The sequence below is a fragment of the Procambarus clarkii genome, chromosome 63 (genome assembly GCF_040958095.1).
Source record: "Procambarus clarkii isolate CNS0578487 chromosome 63, FALCON_Pclarkii_2.0, whole genome shotgun sequence".
In the NCBI taxonomy this organism is placed as follows: Eukaryota; Metazoa; Arthropoda; class Malacostraca; order Decapoda; family Cambaridae; genus Procambarus; species Procambarus clarkii.
The window spans coordinates 7,402,597-7,424,190 of record NC_091212.1 but is presented as its reverse complement, the minus strand read 5'-3'; the positions used below and the strand labels follow the sequence as shown (position 1 = coordinate 7,424,190).

Genomic DNA, 21,594 nt, shown 5'->3' with positions numbered 1-21,594 from the left:
TAAAGGTTTGTGAATGGATTTGGGGAAATAGTCAACAAAAGCAGGTATTGGCAAGGAAAAGAAATGGGGCAGAGACAAGCCTCAACATAGCAATACCCTTAAGGTACTGTATACAACACAAATACATTATCTGTAGAAGGAGTTTTGAAACAAAACAGATGATTTAAATGCTGTTGTCTGCACAAAATTGCGTAATGTTATCAAAGTAACCAAAATTTGCATGAAGGTAAAAAGTAGGGAAATAGCTGAATATCAAATTAAGAAATACAAATTATTTCACATTGATAAATTAGACGAAGAAGGGGGAGTAGCAATGTACAGTATATTGGAAAATTTTAAATTAATTGTCAGAGGGAATCAAATCTAAGCCACATACAAAAACTATTTGGTTAGAATTAAATGAAAATATTAGTAATCTAATGATAGGAGTTACATAGAGGCCACCAAACGTCAGCACAATGGAAGCAGCAAAGCATGTATGTGATAAAATATCTAGAGGATCTAGGTCAAACAGTTTTTGCTTCATTTGTGCCTTTAATTTTAGCAGAATAAAATGTATTAACAAAACAGAGAATACCAAAGCAAAAAATGTTTTAGAATTAGTGAATGCTTTCTTAAGCAACATAATATTTTAAAGTTGGTGTTACTAAGAGTGAGACATAAGTGACAGTGAAATAGGGAATGAGACTAGTAAATGGTTTTCAATATTGAAAATACAAGACCTTGCTTGTTATAACAATTCACATCACAACTATCAAAACAGCAATACTACTTGGCAGAGGATTGGTGAAGAAAATGACCCAGGAGTCAGAATCCACAAGTCATTGAAAGTTGCACAAGTGGGAGCTGCAGTAAAAGGACTCCCACCAAACCCTATTAATAGTCAAACTAACTTTTGACTTAAAGGAAAAGAAGCCCAACCACTTGGAATGGAAGGTAGAATGAGTCTCGCTTCTTGCAGGTTTGCGTTGGGAACCATTCCTTCCTATCCCAAAGCCTTATCCTTATCCTTAACAAGTGTTATATAGTTATAATGGTTTTGTTGTTCTGATAATTTTCAAGGCAAAGAAAGTGGTTATTCAACTGTACATATCTCCAGTCGACCCCCAGCCACACCACATCCTTAAAATGTCATATGTAAAACATCCGAGAGGCAACAGCTTCATCCCAACAAGCCATAATGTAGGACATTAAACAAGAGATCCTTTTTCACCCAAATGGTTATAAACCCATGGGTAAAAGTAGATAATACCAAAACATTACTTCAGTTTAAAAACCTCAGGAGTAATGAAGGGGAGGAAAACATTTGATAAACCGCCGGCTTCCTGTCCCCTTCGAGGCCACTAGACAGATGGTTGCCCTCAGGGAAATTTGGGTTAATAAGTCTAGTACCGTCATATTATGGTAATGGGTTGCGAAGGTTGGTAAGGGGGAGGGGGGGGGGTTATGAGTGCCATCTAGCGGGTGTGAGGGAGCTGGCGACGCTAGGGTTGCCAGCGGCCGCCGCCTCTTGCCGCTCCGGGCTCCCCCGCACACCCAGTGGTGCCAGATTGGGATAAAAGTAGCGAATTGGGCTATTTTTGAAAGCCCGACGCTCCAAAAAAAAAAATTCTCTCGCTACTTGCGACTTTCTGGGATAATTTAAAAATAAATTAGCCTAATTTCGTCTCCTAACTATTAACACTTCATCCCGGGTAATGTCTCTGCAAGCAGCTCATCCTCCTGAAATGATAATGTTTAAATGTTTGGTGGAAAGTACCAATATTCACGGGCTCACCTTAGCCAGTAAATAGTCCCTCACCGAGGGACCTGACAGCTGAGTGGACAACGCTCGGGATTCGTAGTCCTGAGGTTCCGGGTTCGATCCCCGGTGGAGGCGGAAAAAATGGGCAGAGTTTCTTTCATCCAGATGCGCCTGTTCACCTAGCAGTAAATAGGTATCTGCGAGTTAGATAACTGCTACGGGTTGCTTCCTGGAGTAGTGTAACAAAAAGGGGGCCTGGTCGAGAACTTGGCCCCGGGGACGCTAAGCCCCTAAATCATCTCAAGATAACCTCAAGATGGAAAACCTACCTACATGGAAATTTTAGTTCCAAGTAGCTAAATCTAAAACAACAACAAACAAGTTCCAATATGTAGAGATGGACCAATTGATTGATGAAGAGTAAGCCACTCAAGAGGTAGGACGGGCATGATTAGCCTGTATAGAGAAAATCTAGGGCTGTGAGGTGGGCGCGAACCAACGACCAAGACATTGCCAAGTCGCATACTCAACCACTAAATCACCGGGAACTTGTAAAAAGTCATACAAGCAGATTTCTACTGAAATCACAAGAAGCCTGGAGGCCCCTACTGAAGCCAGTCCAAGTTTTTACGTATGACCCACAAGCATTCCGGTGGAAGGACAAAGTGGTCCTACGCCCTACGACCCAACTTCAGAAACGCAGAAATCACATAACGTGATATATATCAATGCGATATCAATTTTGAGTGAGAGTCTGCAAAGAGCTTCTATATATAGCATTCCTAGTATCGCTGAAACTTGTAAAAAAGGTGAAGAATTAGTCAGTAGCATAGTGACTAGCCTTAGCTACACACGTCCCCCATTTCCTGAACTTTGATTGGTTCTAGCTGACCACTTTAAGCATATTGAAATTGAAAACCAGTGACGTCTACTGTTCACCACTGACTGGTCCAACATTTGTGAGAGACAAATTCTAGTATCTGGATCGTCATTTTGGACCAAAGCAATAATTAACTGTCAAGAACCCTTCTGGAGAGCCTATTTCTAATTGACCTCGCTGAGTTTGCATTGAAAATATACAACTTACCAGCCAGTAATGCCCTGCCTGAACGGCTATTTTCGAGAGTAACATGAAACCTAAACTAAGAAATCGATATGGGACTAGACATTTTGACGTGTCTTGAGACCCAGAACATATACATCAAAAAGAAAACCGGACTGGATACAGAAGAACTTGTTGATAATAATAATAATGATAAAGATTGTTCAACTGTGAAGACGTACTGGAGGGACTCCACACCCATAATTATGTGTTTCATGCTGCGAGTATTGGTAAGTTATCCTATTATCACATTTTTTTATTAAATACATGCAGTAATAATATTAATAAAACCAATAAAATCGTGTAGTGTTACTCTATGTATTAAAATATATTACTCTGAAAGAGTAATATATTTGTCTTGTATAAAACCGAATTGTCTGAAAACTGATTGTCTGAAAGCCGAATCAGCAGATACTAAACAAAATATTGGGCTACTTTTAATATAAATTTGCTTCTTTTAGTCCTGGAGTTCGCTACTTTGAGCAAGTGAGATGTGGCAACCCTGCGTGACACCGCTGGACACCATTGGTCGTCAGCTGGCTCGTCTCCTACACACTCCCAGCAGAAAAGAAATAAGAAAAGATGGCCTCGCATGCAGTGAAGCCGTGTGTGTTGAGGAGCGTAGCGGTGAGTGACATGGAGGAGAGGTGGCTGGGTGTCCACAGGAGGAAGACTGGACAGTTATGGCGGCCGGGCCGGATACGGGCCGGCTTCACTTGCCCCCAACACTTCATCAGAGATTAATCACTTTGTTTACATAACATTTATTTATTTGAGCATAATGCCTGCCGAACCAAACTAAGCTTAACTCACCCAACCTAACGTAATGGTGTACTGTATAAAGTTTTATCTTTCAAAGTTATATGTTAACCCATGGAACCGCCTACCCGCCGAAGCGGTAAATGCCAAAAAACCTGTTATGTTTTATAATACAACTAGAAAAGATTATCAGGGCAAATCGAGGGGCCTTAGACAAGCTGCCGGCTTCCTGCCCTCGTCGAGACCCTCGGATAAATTCAGGTAATGTCGCTGTAGGATAAGTCTCTTACCAAGAAGGTTCACAAACATATTTTCAAACGTACCAACCCAACACGGCCTAATACATCTTATCCCAGTGATACATAGGGTTTTGCTTTGCAAACTAGCTTTGTTGAAATGTGTGGGAGATTTGACCTAGCTATGACTAAACTGTACAATTTTTATTAAAAGTTTTCCATTTGCCAAAATGGTATGTAGTTAGGTTAGAATGGGTTAGGTTGGGTTACGTTTGGGGAGTTTTAAAATCCATTGGTGAACAGTCTTGCGATCGATGTGCCTCATCCTATTTGACCATGCCCTCATTATTATATAGATTTTAAAGCTTAACCTAACCTAATATATATTTGGAGAATGTATTACGTAAATATTTTTACCCATGTGTAGTTACAGGACAAGAGCTACGCTTATGGTTTCCCGTCTTCTTTCCCGTCAAGTGATGCTTTGATACCTCTGATAGTTTTGGCTTTCAACACCTTGCCTATTGTGTTAGTATTCATCGGTCTCAGTGGCGTAGAGGTACTACGCTCGCCTGGTGTTCCATGAGCGCTTTGTCCTGGGCTCGTAACCTGGCCGGGGAGGATTTACTGGGCGCAAATCCTTAACTGTAGCCTCTGTTTAATTCGACGGTAAAATGAATACTTGGTTGTAAAATCGATTTTTCGCGGGAGTCGTATTCCAGGGAACATAGGATTAAGGACTTGCCCGAAATGCTACGCATACTAGTGGCTGTACAAGAATGTAAGAACTCTTGTATATATAAATAAATAAAAAGTGTAGATTACTGGCCACAGGATATTAAGAACATTTACATTCACAGTTGGCCACGAAAGTTATACAGTATTAATTTTATCGCGGAAACTAGTGACATGATTCAAAAGAAACATTGTTCCTTAGAATGAGATAAGATTGGCTGCTGTAGGGAAGAGCTGGTCTGGGTCAGGGGACTAACATATTTGGCACTTTGGAGGTTGTAATTTTGGACATCTCGGATTGATCCATATTCAGTTTTGTAGTCCTTAGTCAAGGCTTCAAATGACCATTTTTATCTTTGCTGTTGGATAGTTTTAAGTCATAATGTAATACTTTGAATGGTTAAATTCTTGTATTAATTGAAGTGAAGGGTTTTGATATACCTTGTCTTTCGTTCATAATAAACTATGCAACCAGCGTAAACTTGCAAATAAGAAGATCCAAAAATGTGATTGAATACAGTGCTTAAAGCAACTTATTTGTCATTACTGAATATTATGGAAGTTGTATATTTATAACACTTACAGTATTAGAAAAAATGCCCAGATATTGTGACAAAAGTATTTTGGGTGCTTAGCTCTAGTCTTCAAAAACAGGAATACAATATATAAAATATAATTTATTTTGTTATACTGATAAGTTAAAATACTGAATAAACATAATTTTACTTGTCCCTTAACATATGAATAATAATTAAAAACCAAAAATGGGTGGCAATAATAAAACAATTACTATTCTTATGTCGTGCAAATGCAAAAGGTAATGTCATGTGTGTACATTGCCTATTTTTTTTTTTTTTTTATAACTAGCTTAGGTATACACAGCAATATGTTGCTACCCATATTCAATATGAAAGATTACAATGTGTGGCTCAAAAACTAAGTTTAATATCCCCCCATCTCGCATGGTTAGTCGTACATGGAATCGGGGAACATAAAATGTGAGGCCGATCTATCAGCATGCACTAGCAAAATCTGGGATACAGCACAAGAATATCTTCCAGTATTCGGGAGTGTATAGTTACAGAGCTCAAAGTAACTCATACCAATTTGTCTGAAATCATTGATAACAGGGCAATGACACAGTATTGGAGAGTATGCCTCAGCTCTTGTTCACATAGTTTACAAGTGAAATGTTTATCATTGAGGGATTCATTACCAGCATCCAGCTGCCATAAATGAATAATATAGGAATGTTGTTCAATAATGTTGAGCGGGTACAATATATAGATCATAATACTGTATACACATTTTTTACAGACGAAATTGCTTTAATAAAGGATGTTAATTTCCTAGTTCACTACTGGCATGGGTGGCTGATCTCTTGGTAGAATCTCTTAACAGCCAACTATATATTTTGGGTATTGTCTTCAAAGTATTGCATCTACTGACTATATTGTGATGGTGTGTTGTAGATAAATGTGTCTTCCAATTAATATCTTAAGTTTTGTGTTTTACATTTATTTATTTAATTTTTATTCTACTTGGAATGCCAAAATCCTTTACATAGCTAAAAATATAATGCTTTTCCTTTCCTTGGGATAGAAAATAATGTATACCAAATTTTTGGTTTGTGGGCCATTTCCATAAAAATATGGAAAAAAATATTAGAAATGGAATATCATATTTAATGTTTATTTACATTACTGTTTAGCTCAGCCATAGGCTTTGAGACCCATGACTAGTTAGTCTTGTTCCATTTTTTCCAACATGTGCCATTTTACTCGATTTCAGAATCAGAGTTAAGGGACTTAATGTGGCCCCAGCTTTGAATGTACCTCACAGCATTTCACTAGTCAATGGGTTCACAGGAGAGTTCTCTAAAAATTAAGGTACTGAACAATAACAGTCGTGTGTGTGTGATATTTCTCTCATTGTAATGGTCAACTTGATCTTGACAGAAACGTGGGTATGTTGCCCAGGCAGCAGTTAAGCAGTCCTCGTACTCTTTACCCCAACATGACCCCAAGGTGACGACTCTTCCATCTGGCACAGTTGTTGCCTCATTGGAGAATAATGCCCCAGTCTCTCATGTGGCTCTTCTTGTTAAGTAAGTTCGTGCTGAATTTGTTGGAAACATTGTATTATTTAACTATCCAAATTATAATGAACTATAGAATTTTGGCTATTTTCTCATGTTTACCTTTCAAATGTCATTTACTTTCCTTTTCATTTCATATTTAAAAATTATTGAAAGTGTAAAATATTTGGAACTTTTTGTACTTGGCAGCAGACTTTTTTTTTAGGTGCCTAACCAATAATCATGTATAAAGCAATTAACTAGAAGCATTCAATTGTATAATTACCCCAAGTGGTATAATTACACCTATGTTTTCTAGTTTAGTATTCAGAGAACATAGGGTTAAGGTCATATTGGATTAATGCTGTGGTTTTCACAAAAGTAAAAATTTAAATACTGTAAAATAATTTGAACTGTAAAAACTGTAAAATTTACATTTATTAAATACTGTACTGTACTATATGGTACAGCAATTAGTTTCTCAAATGTAACTTCAATTTTCTTCTCAGGGCTGGCTCTCGTTATGAGTCTGGCATTAATCAAGGGGCCTCCCACATGTTGCGTGCATGTGCTGGTCTTGCAACAAAGAACATGACGGCATTTTTCATTACTCGTAATATTCAACAAATTGGTGGAGCCCTCACTGCCGAGTCTGGGAGAGAGCATGTGCTCTATGGTGTCAATGTAATCCGGGATAACTTGTAAGTTGTTTTCTTGCCATTTTTTGTATAGCAGGCATTTGAATACATGCAGAAATAAATTTTGTAATGGTTAATCTGTAGAATTATCTATATATTAACCCCTTTTTATTGATGGTATCATATATAAATATACTGACAACTGCTTTTGATCCAGTATTCAGTAGGGGTGGAGCCAAATATTTATTTTGTAAATACTGTATAGCAAGGTAAGTTTTTGGATTTCAGAACTGTTTTGTATCTATTTTATTTGTAAGTACAGTACACCATAGTAGCTGAAATGTATCTTTTGCTTTGATAATCACATCACGTGTACAAAAACATGTTATAAATGATATTTGGAGACAAGACCCTTTGGAACTCTAATGCTGTATTTGAAAAATATTACTAGGTTTATATTGATATTGAAATTATTTTTCAGAAAATAATGAGACGAGTTGCATAAATATAAGTTTACAATACTTAAGTAGTTAAGCTTGCTTTTGCTGTGGCATATTTCATAATTACTTGGATATATTTTTTCCTGCACTTTTCATCATGCCACACTAAGTAAATGATCATTTGCAAAAATATAAAATTACTGTACTGCACATAAAAAAAAATTGAGCACATGTTCCAGTTTATTAAAATCTGGATATACAATGAAGTACAGTATGGTACATGGATTTTTTTTTAATTGATATACTGTACAAAAAAAAAAGCAGAGAATTGTATTCTCCAAGGGGTTAAACAATGTCGGGTCTGACCATTAACTGGGCGAGCAATCGCACAAAGAGGTTTGGTCTTTGCTCTTGGATCCTTGACGACCCTAACTTCCTTCCCCCTTCCCCTTCCCTTCCTTCCCCTTCCCCTTCCTTCCCCCTTCCCCTTCCTTCCCCCTTCCCCTTCCTTCCCCCAGTAATGGCCCCCACTTTTTTTCCCCAGTAATGGTCCCCTCCCTCTTTTCCCCAGAAATGGTCAACCTGTCCTTAGACCAAATTCATTCTATCCAGCGGTCGACCCCAAAGACGCATTCATCAATTTTAACATTCTGTTCAATCAAAACAGAACTTTTCTCAAATATAAGTTAATATTATTATATATTAGCATATTATATCTAGGTTAGTGGTTAGACAGTGGTTAGGTTAAGGTGTTCAGGATGCCGATTATTTGTATTATGTGGGTGAAGCATTTACAGTGTTGTAATTCAGACAAAAGTCATCAGTGAAGCACTTGTTCCAGCAGTATTTAGACGTCATCAGTCGAGTCGTGTGTAAACCGTTTTTCATTAAACAGCGGGTTTAGCGGGTACATGGAATGAACTTTTTTTGGTCTTTCTTTGGAGGACGGGCTGGTAATGGTATATACCATATTGTCTATAATTTGAATACCTTGTCCATATTCTACAAGGCATTAATCAATCATTTAATCATTTCAACCATTTCAGGGATGCTGGACTTCAAATTCTTGGTGAAGTAGGTACTCAGTCAGTCTTCAAGCCTTGGGAATTAAAGGATACTATTAAACGCATCAAGGTAGACCTTTCCATACGAGACCCAACTACCATTGCCCTGGATTTACTTCATTCTGCTGCATTTCGCAATACTGGTTTGGGCAACTCTCTCTTTCTACTCCCTCATCGTGTTGGCAAACTTGGAACAGATGTGGTGAGTTAAGTATCATCACTTTATATAGAAAATATACTTATTTTTATGATCCCATTATACACTTGAGTAGTCATGTGGTCTGGTACTATATGTGGGAAAAAATTCTTTCCATAGCTGGATTTAAAAAACAGGTGATTGTTGCACGATCGGTACGCTATACTAGAAGTGTTAATGTGATTGCAGGAGTCTGTTCAGGTGGTATGATTGACTATATTTGTTTTCAATGGTATAGTGGAGGTCAAATGATGCTTGACTGACCTGGTATACTTCAACCGTATAGAATTGTAAAAACCATATACATAATTGATATACACAAGTAATTATGATGGAATTACATCATACACAATACTGTATGTTCTTTTCTGCTTAATGTGTTTTCGTTTTCCCTTGATGCCTTGCCTTTCAACATGTTAACATATTCCCCAAATCACATAGCTATTATATCCATATTAGCATCACATGTGTAATACCCAGACAATAATACTGTAGTTCAAATCAATATGAAACAATAGCCTCAGTACCCCATGAATCAACACGTGATGATAACCACGTACTGTGGGGTTAAGATAATGTGTATAAGCAAAATACAGTAGTACAGTACTTGACTTTAATTTTGTAGTTGCTGTTTATACTGAATCAAGTCTTGATGTAATAAATGCATAGTGATGGCATTTACATGGCGACTTGACCAGTAATTGAAAATAATGTAGCAGATACATTGTTATCACCAACCACATTTATTATTCTCATTTCAATAGGGTGCTGAGACACACGTAACTGACATGCATCTTAGATTTCTGTAGATTCAGGAGTACTTTTGAGGATAAAAATTACTAAGAATATTTGCGATGGTCATGTAAGAGCCCTTACCGTTTTATTATTCGTGACAGCTGAGCAGTTATTTGGCTTCCACCCACTTGGCGAATCGCATGGCAGTTGTTGGTTTGGGTGTCGACCACGATGCCTTGGTTTCGTATGCCAGCAGCTTGGGTTTGCCTAAAGGGGAAGACGTGGCTGGTTCTGCAGCATATGGTGGTGGCGAAATTCGTCAAGAGACTGGAGCGGCTGTTACAGTTGTTGCTGTGGCTGGTGAAGGGGCCAGGTATGATATTTTGTTTAAAATGATTTATTAATTGTTCATGTTTTCCTCCAAGCTGATGCTGTCTCATCCTTTCATAAATGGAAATGGAGTTATAATCATGATAAACTTTGACAGCGAGAGATGAGGTGAATTTGTTTTAATAAGTTCATAGGTATGAATCCTTTGTCAGAATTGCTATAGGTCCTAAACATGGGGCTTATTTGGATATTACTGTATTTATGGCTTAAATTAAGACGCTGGCAAACGGTATCCTGTGTAAGAAGTTTAAGCTCCATGGTGAAGTTCCCCATGGGAGCAGCAGCAGCAACAAGTATTTCATGCATCTTCACTTTAGATTAAATATTCATGTACCTGAAAATTATAACTTTCTATTTGACATGCCTTTTCTTTGTTTCTCTGTCCTTCCATATCATATACTAAACAGAATTTGCAACATACAATTGGTGTGATAAAAATATATAATTACAAAGATCACCTACATTTTTGCAATGCTTCTCTTGCTTATACTGAACTTGTATATATTTTGACTAAAAAGTACAATCTAAATAATGTTGAATTAATCATTACTTTTTTCAGCATTGGCAGCAGTGATGCAGCATCCCTGGCTGTAGCTCAGTACATTCTTGGGGTTGGCCCAGGCACAAAGTATGGAAGTAATGCTGGCAGTGTGCTTTCTAAAGCTGTGGCAGCTTCTGGTGGTATTGGTATGGCATCGGCAATTAACATTAATTACAGTGATGCAGGCTTGTTTGGCTACTTTGTCATTGCTGATCCTTCATCTGTTGATAAGGTGAATGTCCAATATGTTGTTACTCTTAGAACCAGATACCTTAATGTCTTAACTTGTCAGCCTTTTATCCTAATCTTTTGTAAATAGGGTTGAAATGGCATTCTTTCATTCCCCCCTTGCATTAGGAGAAAATTATTAAGCAGAATTGTAATTCCACATCCTCATATGGGGTGGATTTTCCTACTGCATAAAAGTGGTGCCACAAGTATTATTTTGAGTACAGATGGGACCATGTCTCCAAAAATATTAATTTAATGCTTCATTGACCTAGAGAGCAGTTGAATTGGGATTGTAAAGTCTCTCTTCTGACCAAGGATAGGATACTTGGGTGTTTCATCTTTTTTGGTATAAATCCTGTGGTCCTATTTAGCAGCAATGTGGTCGACATAGTCTAACATGTGGCAAGTTCCATACTTTTAATGAAAAATGCACAATTATTTCACAGTATGGTACACTTATATTGACTTGTCATTTCAATATTTTCAGGTTGTTGGTACAGTACATGACACACTAAAGAAACTGAAGGTGTCAGATGCACAGGTTGCTGCTGGCAAGAACCGGGTCAAGGCTGCCCTCCTTATGGCTTCAGAGTCAGGAGGTCAGTACAAAACAGTATTTCATAACTCGGTTGAGCATTGAGTAACATACACAATGCTGTATGTTCTTTTCTGCTTAATGTTTTTTTCTTTTTCCTTAATGCCTTGCCTTTCAACATGTTAACATATTTCCCAAAATGGGCTGTTAACATTTCTGAATTACTATGTCTTTTGCAAACTTTGTCTTGAATGCCTCGGATTCAACAACTGTAATGTAATAATATTCCCCTTTAACCCCAGGGGAAAAAATAATACAAAAAAAGACACTGTGGTGGACCACAGAAAGCTTGTGATAACACGATTCACGAGCGTTCATTGAGCAATCGCCCCAGGCCAGGCGAGTTACTGCAAATATATTTTTACACTTATTTCAGTATCTCTTGAATTTTTTTCAGTTTTTTACAGTAATATTATTCAATAGTGTATCATTTGAGAAATTTATGTAACACAATTTGTGGAACATCGGTTTGTTCAAATATATTAGAGTATCTAATATGGGCACAATATTGTATTCTTCAAACAATAAAACTGTTTTTGCTCTTATATACTGTAATTAGCTATAATTTTATGAACCACCAGTAGTTCTGGTGGATGTAATAGTATCATAACTAGTGATCAGAGCTCAACCTAATCCTGCATATTTTGCAAAAAGTTGGAACTGCATTCATTGAATGTATTCAATGTATTATATTTTGTATGTATTTTTAATGTTTTGCAATTTTTTTTTGAAGTGTAATGATATTGATCTATCAAAGTTATGTCACAGAATATGTAGAGTACAGGTATACACATATATTTGTCAATATATGTGCAATATTATACACATGTTAGAACTACAATTTTATGCACCATAACTAACCACTAAGGAGTGCTGGTGGGTGTGGTAATCTCGCATCCAAGCACAGCATAGCCCCACACTAGTCAAGTGACAGTGCTACCTAACAGAGCAAAATGCCTCCCAATATGCTGTGCACATTACTAACTCAAGCCACAGTGCTGCTATTATCATCATAATCCTGGTCTCTAAATCCAGAATATAAACCATTTTCCAAGTCATACCCCCATGTAAGATTTTTTTTTTTTTTTTTTTATCGATGGGAGAGCTCCCTAGTTTTCTTGCATAGACTGCTGTTCCAGATCCTTACCCTTCCTCGCTTTTCTTGACCCTCTACATTGGTTGTTGGCTCCACACTGGTTTCACCACTCCCTGATCACCCTGACTATCACCTTCCCTTCACTGCCCTACTGTGGCAGCGATGTCTTCTGTCACTGTTGTGTGTTGTCAAAATACGGCTCGGGAAATAGTTTAGTAACCCCTAACTGCCGCTACCCCCTTCCCCCCACTCAGTACTCTGACACTAGAAACTGGGAAAGGACAATTTAAACGTGAACTAAAACTTCACCAGTGTATTTACAGATCCCCACATACAATAGTCGACAGTCAGTCACACACTTAAGATACTAACACATGACTTGTCCAGTGTTGAGGGCAAAGTCGGGTAACAATTCTAGTAACAGTAATCAACATTAATGGCTAATACACTCCACTGTCCAACACAAATGAATAACCTAAACTATCTTAGTTATACTGAACAAGAGACCAACTTAACTTAAGGGAGCACTTGCTCTCAAGAGATCACTGGACTATTCCTCTACACTCCATGCCGTCCCGAGACCAACTGACTCAAAAGTGTGCTCTTTGAATGCATGGGGGCCTGTGTGTGGATGAGATGTGCTTAGGCCTAGTTACTTTACTACTAAACTATATCTCCTAAATCTCTCAACCCTTCATTCATTTACTTAGAAAAGCTAAGTATCACAAGGCTGGTAATTATTGGTTCAACAAAGAGAAGTTAATGAATTGGTACCATTGAATTGCCTTGCATCTAAACATGTTTCTCTAACAAATCTGGTGGTTGGCCTGCCCAAACTAGCCTCATGCCACATGCACAAGATCTGAGTACCTTATACTCCTAATCAAGACCAAACAATGAACATACCATCACAAGTGGTGGGTATATGAATAACTTACTATATACTGTAGGTTCCTAACTGAACATGATCAGGTACACATGATTACTGTAAGTGAACACGATGTGAAATGGCAATAGGCCGCATGTCTGTGTGTGTTGAGTGACTCATGGTTCCCCTCAAGCATGGAAATTTCCACTTGTACTAAACATTACATAGGATGTTAAAATATACTTAGACTTAACTGCATTCACCCACACTTAAAATGTATGACTCCAGAACTCTGCAACACATCTCTGGGCCAGGGAAACATCAAGCAAACTTCTCATTCAATTCACTCATTTGACAGAGTTGGTATTCCTTTGATCACACATCCTGCCTCTTGCCTCAAGTTCCAGTCCCACAAGTTCATAGTACCACTTAACTTCAAAAATGGTGCTCTTGCGTGCGGTTACATACATCCATACCAAAATTGAATAAAAGACATTACGTACAATGATACATAAATACTTCCATTACTCCTTTATGGTCACAGACATTGTAAAAGTCATGAACCATAGCATCTTTATGTCATCTTAATGGATAAAAAGGCTTAATAGCTATCATCTTACTTCTAAATACATTACTATTGTTATTCATTCAATTTGATATAACTGGATCGTAACAGCAACCACATGTGACCAGCTCCCCATTGACTGTCTCCCTCTATGGTTGTCGTCAAGGAAGTCGTGATGTACTTGCTTGACCTGTCTTCCTACCTTGGACAAAGGCACTTTAATGATATATTTAGTCCACTTACATGGATTAAATACTTGTCATAATTACTCAAATGAGAATAACATGGTTGATGATCTCAAGCTCCATATTCGCCACCTTCAGTTTTATCAACCAACCCTAACAATCTGGCATTTCGTACATTTCACATTTTTTTATTATAAATGTTTAAAAATGTTGCAGTTGTTTCATGCCTGTTTATATAGTATAATCCTCATTTTTACAGGTGAGAGCATAGAAGATATGGGTCTACAGGCACTTTTAACAGGCCAGTTCATTAGCCCTATTGCAGCAGCTGCAGCCGTTGATGGTGTTACATCTACTTCAGTGCAAGCAGTAAGTCATTTGTAACTTTTGTGTATTATATTAAGTTTTTGTCATCCTTATGAGCTAACCATAAGAATCATAATGTCTTGACTGAGAGTTCTGTCTCAGGACCCTGGGAAACCCCACGGGGGTGCATAGGTCTGATGGATGTAACCCCAGAGTCTCCCCTCGCTTCGTGCGAGTTAGAGGGTTGCTCGGTCCTATTGTCTCGGAGTGACTCGCTGTTTTTGCCTCCGTCACAATTCCTGTTGGGTCAGTGACACTTTCGACCCAAGAGTCCTGTGAGTTCTGTTGCTTGCTGGTGACTCAGTTTACACAGTCTAATAATGATTTTCTATGGGTACAGGCGGCGCAGGTATTGCATGTGCACTTTAGGTTGTTGCAGCGCGCTCTGTTGCTTACTCACCCGGATGCCCCAAGGCTGCACTGTTTTGCTTATAGGGACCCAGACTTGGGGGTGGGGTCGCTTCGACCTTAGTTCAGTCCGCACCCCTTCGTCCTTTCCCTGTTGTGGTTCATTCTGGCGCCCCCCCCCCCCCCCCTTCCCTCCTTCCGGCTCCGAAACGTCTGAGGGTTTCAGAGTTGGGGCAGGGTTTCGATGGTCTTGAGACTCGGGCGGTCTTGGTGGATGTCCCTTCCGGTGCGAGGATGGAGGCTTTAGAGTTCGATCTCTCAGCCAAAGCCTCCGGGTCTGACCAGTGGGCCCCTTTGGTCTGACTTACACGGCTGCACCGGCCTTTTCTTTAGAGGCCGGTGCTTTGGAGGTGACTTGGCCCTGGGTCCTGCGGAGGAGGATGCTGGGGCGGGGGAGGGGCTGACTTGCAGGCCTTGGACCCCGTCTGAGTTTTTCTGCCCTCTGAGCGGGGCTTATTGTTACAAGGAGTGGGGCTCTCTTTTTTTTTTCCCTCCCTCTGTGTAAGAGTTGGATTTGGTGTCTGCCCCTCCCTAGGTTCGGTTCTGTGTTCCCCCGGCTGGGTCGGTTCCATCTTTCTGGAGGTTCTCGGCTTACCGCATCCTACCATCTGCGGTGTGGGCGGCCCTTGCGGCTTACCTCCTGTGTAACCCTGATTACTCTTCGGTGATGGATCCGTTGTCTTTCAGGGTTTGGGATTTCGTTCCCTTACTGGGTCCGTTACAGGGTTTCCGAGTCGTCCTGGCTGGCGGACTGTCCTGTGTTTGCCTTGGAGGCTTGGTATTCCTTCTGTCATTCCAGCACACTAGAGTGGCGCGAGGCATCGACGGTGGTTCAGGTTTTTCCTGGGGGTGACCTTGAGCACCTCAATGAGTGCCTGTTTGCCCTCTGCCCTTTCTCGGAATGTTGGCGTCGTGCAGCTCCATGTGCAGGTTTCCTCCCTTTCTGCTAAACAGGTTGCTGAGGACTTGCGCATCTGGGGCCTTTTGGCTTCGGCCTTGCGTTTCTTTTCCCTCCTGGAGCTGTCTTCGGACTGGCTTCAAGAGGATGTGGGGACACTTGGGGCTGTTCCTGGGTCCGGTGCCTTGGGCTCGGTGGCTGCCTTGTTGAAGCTCTTTGCACTGATCTTGCGGGATACGGTTTCGCTGTTTTATGCTTCCCGGCTCGCGTGTCAGCAGGCGGTGCATGCCTTCTCTCTGGAATCAGCCTGGGTCCCTGGCTCTTAGGATGTCTACCTTTTTGAGGAATTTGTCGTGGCGCAGTATATACAAGCTGCTTCAGCGACTTGTCGCCTTATGTCTGACTTGTTGGTTCTCTGGGGATAGCGGGGTGGGGGGGCCTTCCCTGAGGGGTTGTGCTGGGACTCCTCTCGTCAAGGTAGGTCACAGGTGCCAGTTTCGGGTCTGGCGCCGCTTTCATCTGGTCAGCATGGTGTTCGCTCTATGCGTGGTTCTGGGTCTTGTAAGGGGTGCAGGCCCTTTAGCGATTCGCTCTATTGATGGGGCGATTGGGGGGTGGCTTGCGCTGTTCGCTCATGCCTGGTCCTGTGATTTGTTGGCGTTTCGGGTCGTTTCCTTTGGTCTGCGGTGGCTTTGGGGGGTTCGAGCGCATTCCTCTGGTCCTGTGATTTGTTGGCGTTTCGGGTCGTTTCCTTTGGTCTGCGGTGGCTTTGGGGGGTTCGAGCGCATTCCTCTTCCCCTGCGGTGTTGGGTCATCTTGGAGTGGGTTCACTTGGGCATGGTCAAAACGACAACGTCCCTCGGATGGGTTTCCTGTCTGTTCCCAGTACCAAAACAGGACTGTGCGGACCTGCGGTTCATAATGGACTTGTCCCGTCTCTACCCCTAGGTTCATTGCCCCTCCTTTTGGATGGCTACGCTGTCCCAGGTTCGGCTCCTTTTGGCGCCAGGCTCTTGGTGTCCCTGGACCTCCAGGACGCTTATTGGCAAGTCGCGATTCATCTGGATTGATTGATTAATAAAGATTAAGCCACCCAAGAGGTGGCATGGGCATGAATATCCCATAAATTCATCTGGGGTTCAGGGACTGGCTCGGTTTTGTTGTGGGGCATCAGGGTTACCACTTTTGTTGTCTCCCGTTCGGGTTGAACCTGGCACCTCGCGTGTTCACACGCCTTACACAGGTCGTTGTGGCCCGTCTGCGTCTCTTAGGTGTTCAGGTGTTGGCCTACCTCGACAACTGGCTGGTTTGGGCTCCCAGCCAGTCCTCTTGTCTGCTAGCCAGAGACTTATCGGGCGGCCTGTCACGGTTCATTCCTCTCTCCACGGAATGGATGGCCGACACCAACTCGTTCAATAGTCTCTGCCAGACTTTTGGGACTCCGGAGGTGGCCCTTTTTGCATCGGAGTAGTAGAGTTGTCTTCTGGTATATGTGGCACCCTTCCCTGACTGCGAGGCCGTCGGGATCGATGCCTTCAGGGAGGACTGAGCAAGGAGGGGTTCCCTGTACCTCTTCCTCCCGGTTCAGCTGTTGCTCCAGGTCCTGGCTCGCTTGGAGACTTACCAGGGAAGAGTTGTCCTTCTGGCTCCTTGGTGGCTGGCCCAGTCTTTGTTTCAGGCGCTGCTTGCTTGGTGTGCGAACCAAAGGGTCTTCCTGCGGCTCCGCCTTTTTCAACAGATCGGTCCGGCCTGGTTCGTGACTGGTTTGCTCTTCTCCTCGAGTCTTCACGTCTGGTCTCCTGACTCAAGTCTGACATCACTTGTATGGAGCGTTAGTGGATCAGTTGATGGTTCCCACCTGCGTGCTTCGTCTCTGTGACAGTATGAGGTTCCTGGCGGTCCTTCCGTTATATATTCCTATCTTTTCGTAGGTGTCCTTCGATCTCTCTGCTAGGGTTGTCTTGTCCTTCCTTCAGGGTTGTTTCAAGACTGTCATCTAATGCCGAATATTGTCGTCTCATATCATGCAGTGCTGGTGGAGCCGCTGCAGCTTGCGTTTGGTATTGCTGTTGCTTCGGCTCCATTCTCTCCTTCGTTTGTAATGGCCCCTTTGGTTTAGGATTGTTTTTCTAAGGCTCTCTCTTTTCCTGTTGGCATTGACCTCTGGAGGTCGGGCCTGGGAGCTTCATGCTCCTCTGGCACAGAGGTTTCTGCTCATTGGTCCTGGTGGTAGGTTTGGTCGTTTGCAGCTGTCTCCTTTTCTGGCGAAGAATGAGTCTGCTGCTTTCCGGAGGGGTCCTTGGTTGTTGATGCTTAGTTTGTCAGGCCGGGATGCATCATTGTTGTGTCCGGTTGCGGCTTTCCGCCGTTGCCTGCGCGCCATGGTCTATGTGGCCGTGGGTATGCTTTGGGTTGCCCAGGTTCCCTTCTTCCCTGTTCCAGGGTTCGGATGTCCCAGGTCGTCTGCAGGGTCATTCGGCGTTACCGGTTGTCTTGCTTCTAGTTTAGGGTGCGTGGTGTCTGTCTCCCGGGTTTGTATCTCTTTCCTTATCTTTGGTCAGGTAGCTCCGGGGAGCTGATGGGGCTTCCCCCAAAAAACCAGTGTTGAATGTAATGAAAAGCCATTTTCTGGGTGTGACCCGGAGGCTCCCGGGCAACTCTCCCTCCCTCCCTCCAGTCGGCAGTGTTTTCGCATGTTTTGACATCCAGCCTAAGAACTGAGGTAGATTGCTGGTGCAAGGGTCTTGGGCTTTCCCTTCCCGAGGTGGGAGGGGGGGGTGTGCGCAGATGGTGGCGTGGCAACATAACATGCTAGTTTGCTCATTTTTATTTAGGGAGTTCTGTCCACTCGTTTGGCTTTTGGTAGCAATATTTTCACTAGAATAGGGGTTTGTTTTGGGGTGCCTGACCCGGTTGATGGCAAACATAGAATGCTTCAAACCACACGGGAGTTTCTATAGGCCATTGCTCCCCGTACCTCTCTGAGGGGACCAGGTTCTGGCTCGTGGTCCCCAGTAGGCCCGAACTCGATGCACTTTGACTGATGCCTGAAAGCTAATATATCCATATCATCCTGGGTAGCTACGGGGATCCTCCGGGTCACACCCAGAAAATGGCGTTTCATTACATACAATGCTGGTTTTTGGTTAATAATTTATCAAGATCTTTACAATGGTGGCTGGAGTGAACAGGTGTTACAGCCATAGAACTCTTTCTTTAAGAATAATGATTTCAAATGGTGGAGGCAGTACTGAATGTTATTAAATGAGTAGAGTGGAGTGTACTGGAGTGAAGTAATCCAATGGAATCAAAGGATGGCTAGAGGAAAATTAGAGTGGAAACAAGATAAAGGTTCCCAATACAGATGAAATAACAGGATATGTTTGTGTATGGTGGGGGGAGGTGTTGGAGGATGTGTTTGTTATATATATATCAGATGGTGTAACTGGAGAGTGAGGTGCCAAATGATTGGTGTGAAGCTATTGTGTTACCTATATTGGTGGTGTACCAATGTGTCATATTTACCTAATTTTTGCAGGACCACTGTCGGTAAAATATCGGCATTTTTTTTTTTTTTTTTTTTTTTTTTTTTTTTTTTTTTTACATGGGTGTAGGGGAGGATAACATGCAACTTGTTAGCAGTAGGTTTAGAGTTCTTCCTCTCGCAGTTCATTTTAATCTCTGGAACACAGTCCGCCAATCGGCTTACAATTGGGTCCCCACTTACTGCTGGGTGAGTGGCTAAAAAGTCTGTGACCCATCATCCGTTCCTTCCACCACTACCAGTTCCACTTTAGCCATTACTGTCAACCACAGCAATTTCCTCTGCTTTTTTCTATTGAGAGATGATGGCTAATGGGATACTTAATTTTATTTAACTTGACCTGCAGTTATGTTTTTGTAGTTGTCAAGAAATTCCTTAAGACATTTTTGTTATATTAATGTTGATGTTATTTTATAGGACTATGCTGTAGAAATATGAAGCTTACAAATGTTGAGTACAGATACAATTCCACTGTCAGGTGCCAGGTCAGAGCCGTTGCCATCATTTTTTTTTTTTTTTTTAATTAATATTAATTTCCGTTTTTTCTTTCTAGGCACTTGGAAAAGTATTAGCAGGCAAGCTAAGCATGAGTGCAGTGGGAAGTATTGGTAAAGTGCCGTACGTGGATCAGTTGTAAAGAAGATAAAGTGCCTACATGAGGGTGTGCTGTAAACTCAATGGTTATAGTACTGTACTTGGCGTCTACAATCCATTACATCACAATTGCCAACTCTCTTCCCCATCCAACGGCTTGTATAGTGGACCAGAATTTATATTCATAGTAAATATTATTGTATGTCATTAATTATGCACTTGTCTTAATTTTATTGTTTTAATTTAATTAGGATTGTGATGATGAAAAACTGTTTTCTGGATTGATTTCATTCATATCTTAAGTGTAGGTCTGATTCTTTAGCATTTGTAACAGTTGGCATGAAAAATAGCAAAGACCTTTGAGAGTAGTGACAGAAAGCATAACTAACGTGGGGGAGCGTTTTTGTGTGTTGAAATGCAAATGATGTTTAATGTACATAGATAACTGAAGAGAACATTTCAAAAGTTGTAGATACTTATGATAACTACTGTAAAGGTATAATAATTATTCCTTGGGAATAAATACAATTTAGAATAGTTTGTTTTTGTTCAACTGCCCTGCAATTAGCTAATTGCTGTTTTTAACCCTTAAACTGCGCAAAACTGCATATGAAGTTTTGAGTAACTGATGCAAAAGTGCGCATCACTGCATATGCAGTTTTAGAGTACTACGCAATATTTAAACAGCCCACAGATACATGGGGTTCACATCACCTTCCTCGGGGCTCTTGTAAACAGACGCCATTTTTTTTTAAGTCACAGGCAAAATTCCCGGGTGTGAGAGCCTCAGTACTTGGCGAACAACCAAGGCTGATGCTCACAGCATTGCTGTTCAGCTTGTGACCACAGCATTGCCTAAAAATGCCAGAAATATATGTAACTGATATTATTTAGTAATGATAGTATTACAGAAGATCCCTGCCTGTGATATAAATGACCAGGATTGTGATAATTTGCACTGTGCTGTGGGAGGAGTAATGTTGAGAGTGGGAGGGCTGTAGCGTAGTCTGCCGAATCTGTGTGCCCACCTGTTGCTCTTTGCACTTGCTCTACCAACTTAGTGATTCACTATGGTGAACAAAACATGCAGATACTTGTATATAACGTCTGTATATAGTGAATAAAAGCAAAAACCAGTATGGTGGGAGGAGAATGTTGGCGAGTGAGGTAAGGTGAGGGAGGGCGTGGCGGCCAGTGGCTGGCTGGTGTGTGGTGCCTACTCCTTGCTGCTGTTTGACTCGGCATACCTACTTAGTGGTTTGTTATAGTGAACAAAAATGTAACACTTACATATAATGTGTATAGTGTAATAACATCAAAAGGAGTATTGGGAGAAGCCATTTTGGTGAGAGGTGGCAACATCTGTATGACTTAGCATAGTGGCCACCCTTACACAGCATGACCTTTGGGCATTGTACCAGCTTAGTTGAACAGTTATGGTGAACAAAACATGTAGATGCTTATAAATAATGTCTATATAGTGTAATAACAACACACACAGTATACTGGAAGGAGGAATGTTAGTGCATCTGGCCTTGAACCATTGAGGGAGGGAGGGAACATCAGTTGTGTGTGGCCACCTGCTAC

General features: G+C 41.3%; 1 protein-coding gene across 2 annotated transcripts; it reads left to right on the top strand.

Moving 5' to 3' along the window:
* The first annotated feature begins 3,313 nt into the window (after positions 1-3,313).
* On the top strand, positions 3,314-20,542 carry UQCR-C2 (Ubiquinol-cytochrome c reductase core protein 2). 2 transcript variants are annotated; one of them, XM_045760781.2, is made up of 9 exons: positions 3,314-3,473; positions 6,535-6,683; positions 7,163-7,354; positions 8,778-8,997; positions 9,888-10,099; positions 10,676-10,889; positions 11,376-11,487; positions 14,457-14,566; positions 19,967-20,542. In XM_045760781.2, exons 1-9 carry the CDS (start codon positions 3,429-3,431, stop codon positions 20,048-20,050), a joined length of 1,338 nt encoding a protein of 445 aa, XP_045616737.2. In that variant the 5' UTR covers positions 3,314-3,428; the 3' UTR covers positions 20,051-20,542. The 2 variants fall into 2 exon arrangements, with proteins under 2 accessions (XP_045616737.2, XP_069164780.1); XM_069308679.1 differs by lacking the exon at positions 3,314-3,473 and adding an exon at positions 3,512-3,866.
* Positions 20,543-21,594: the final 1,052 nt, after the last annotated feature.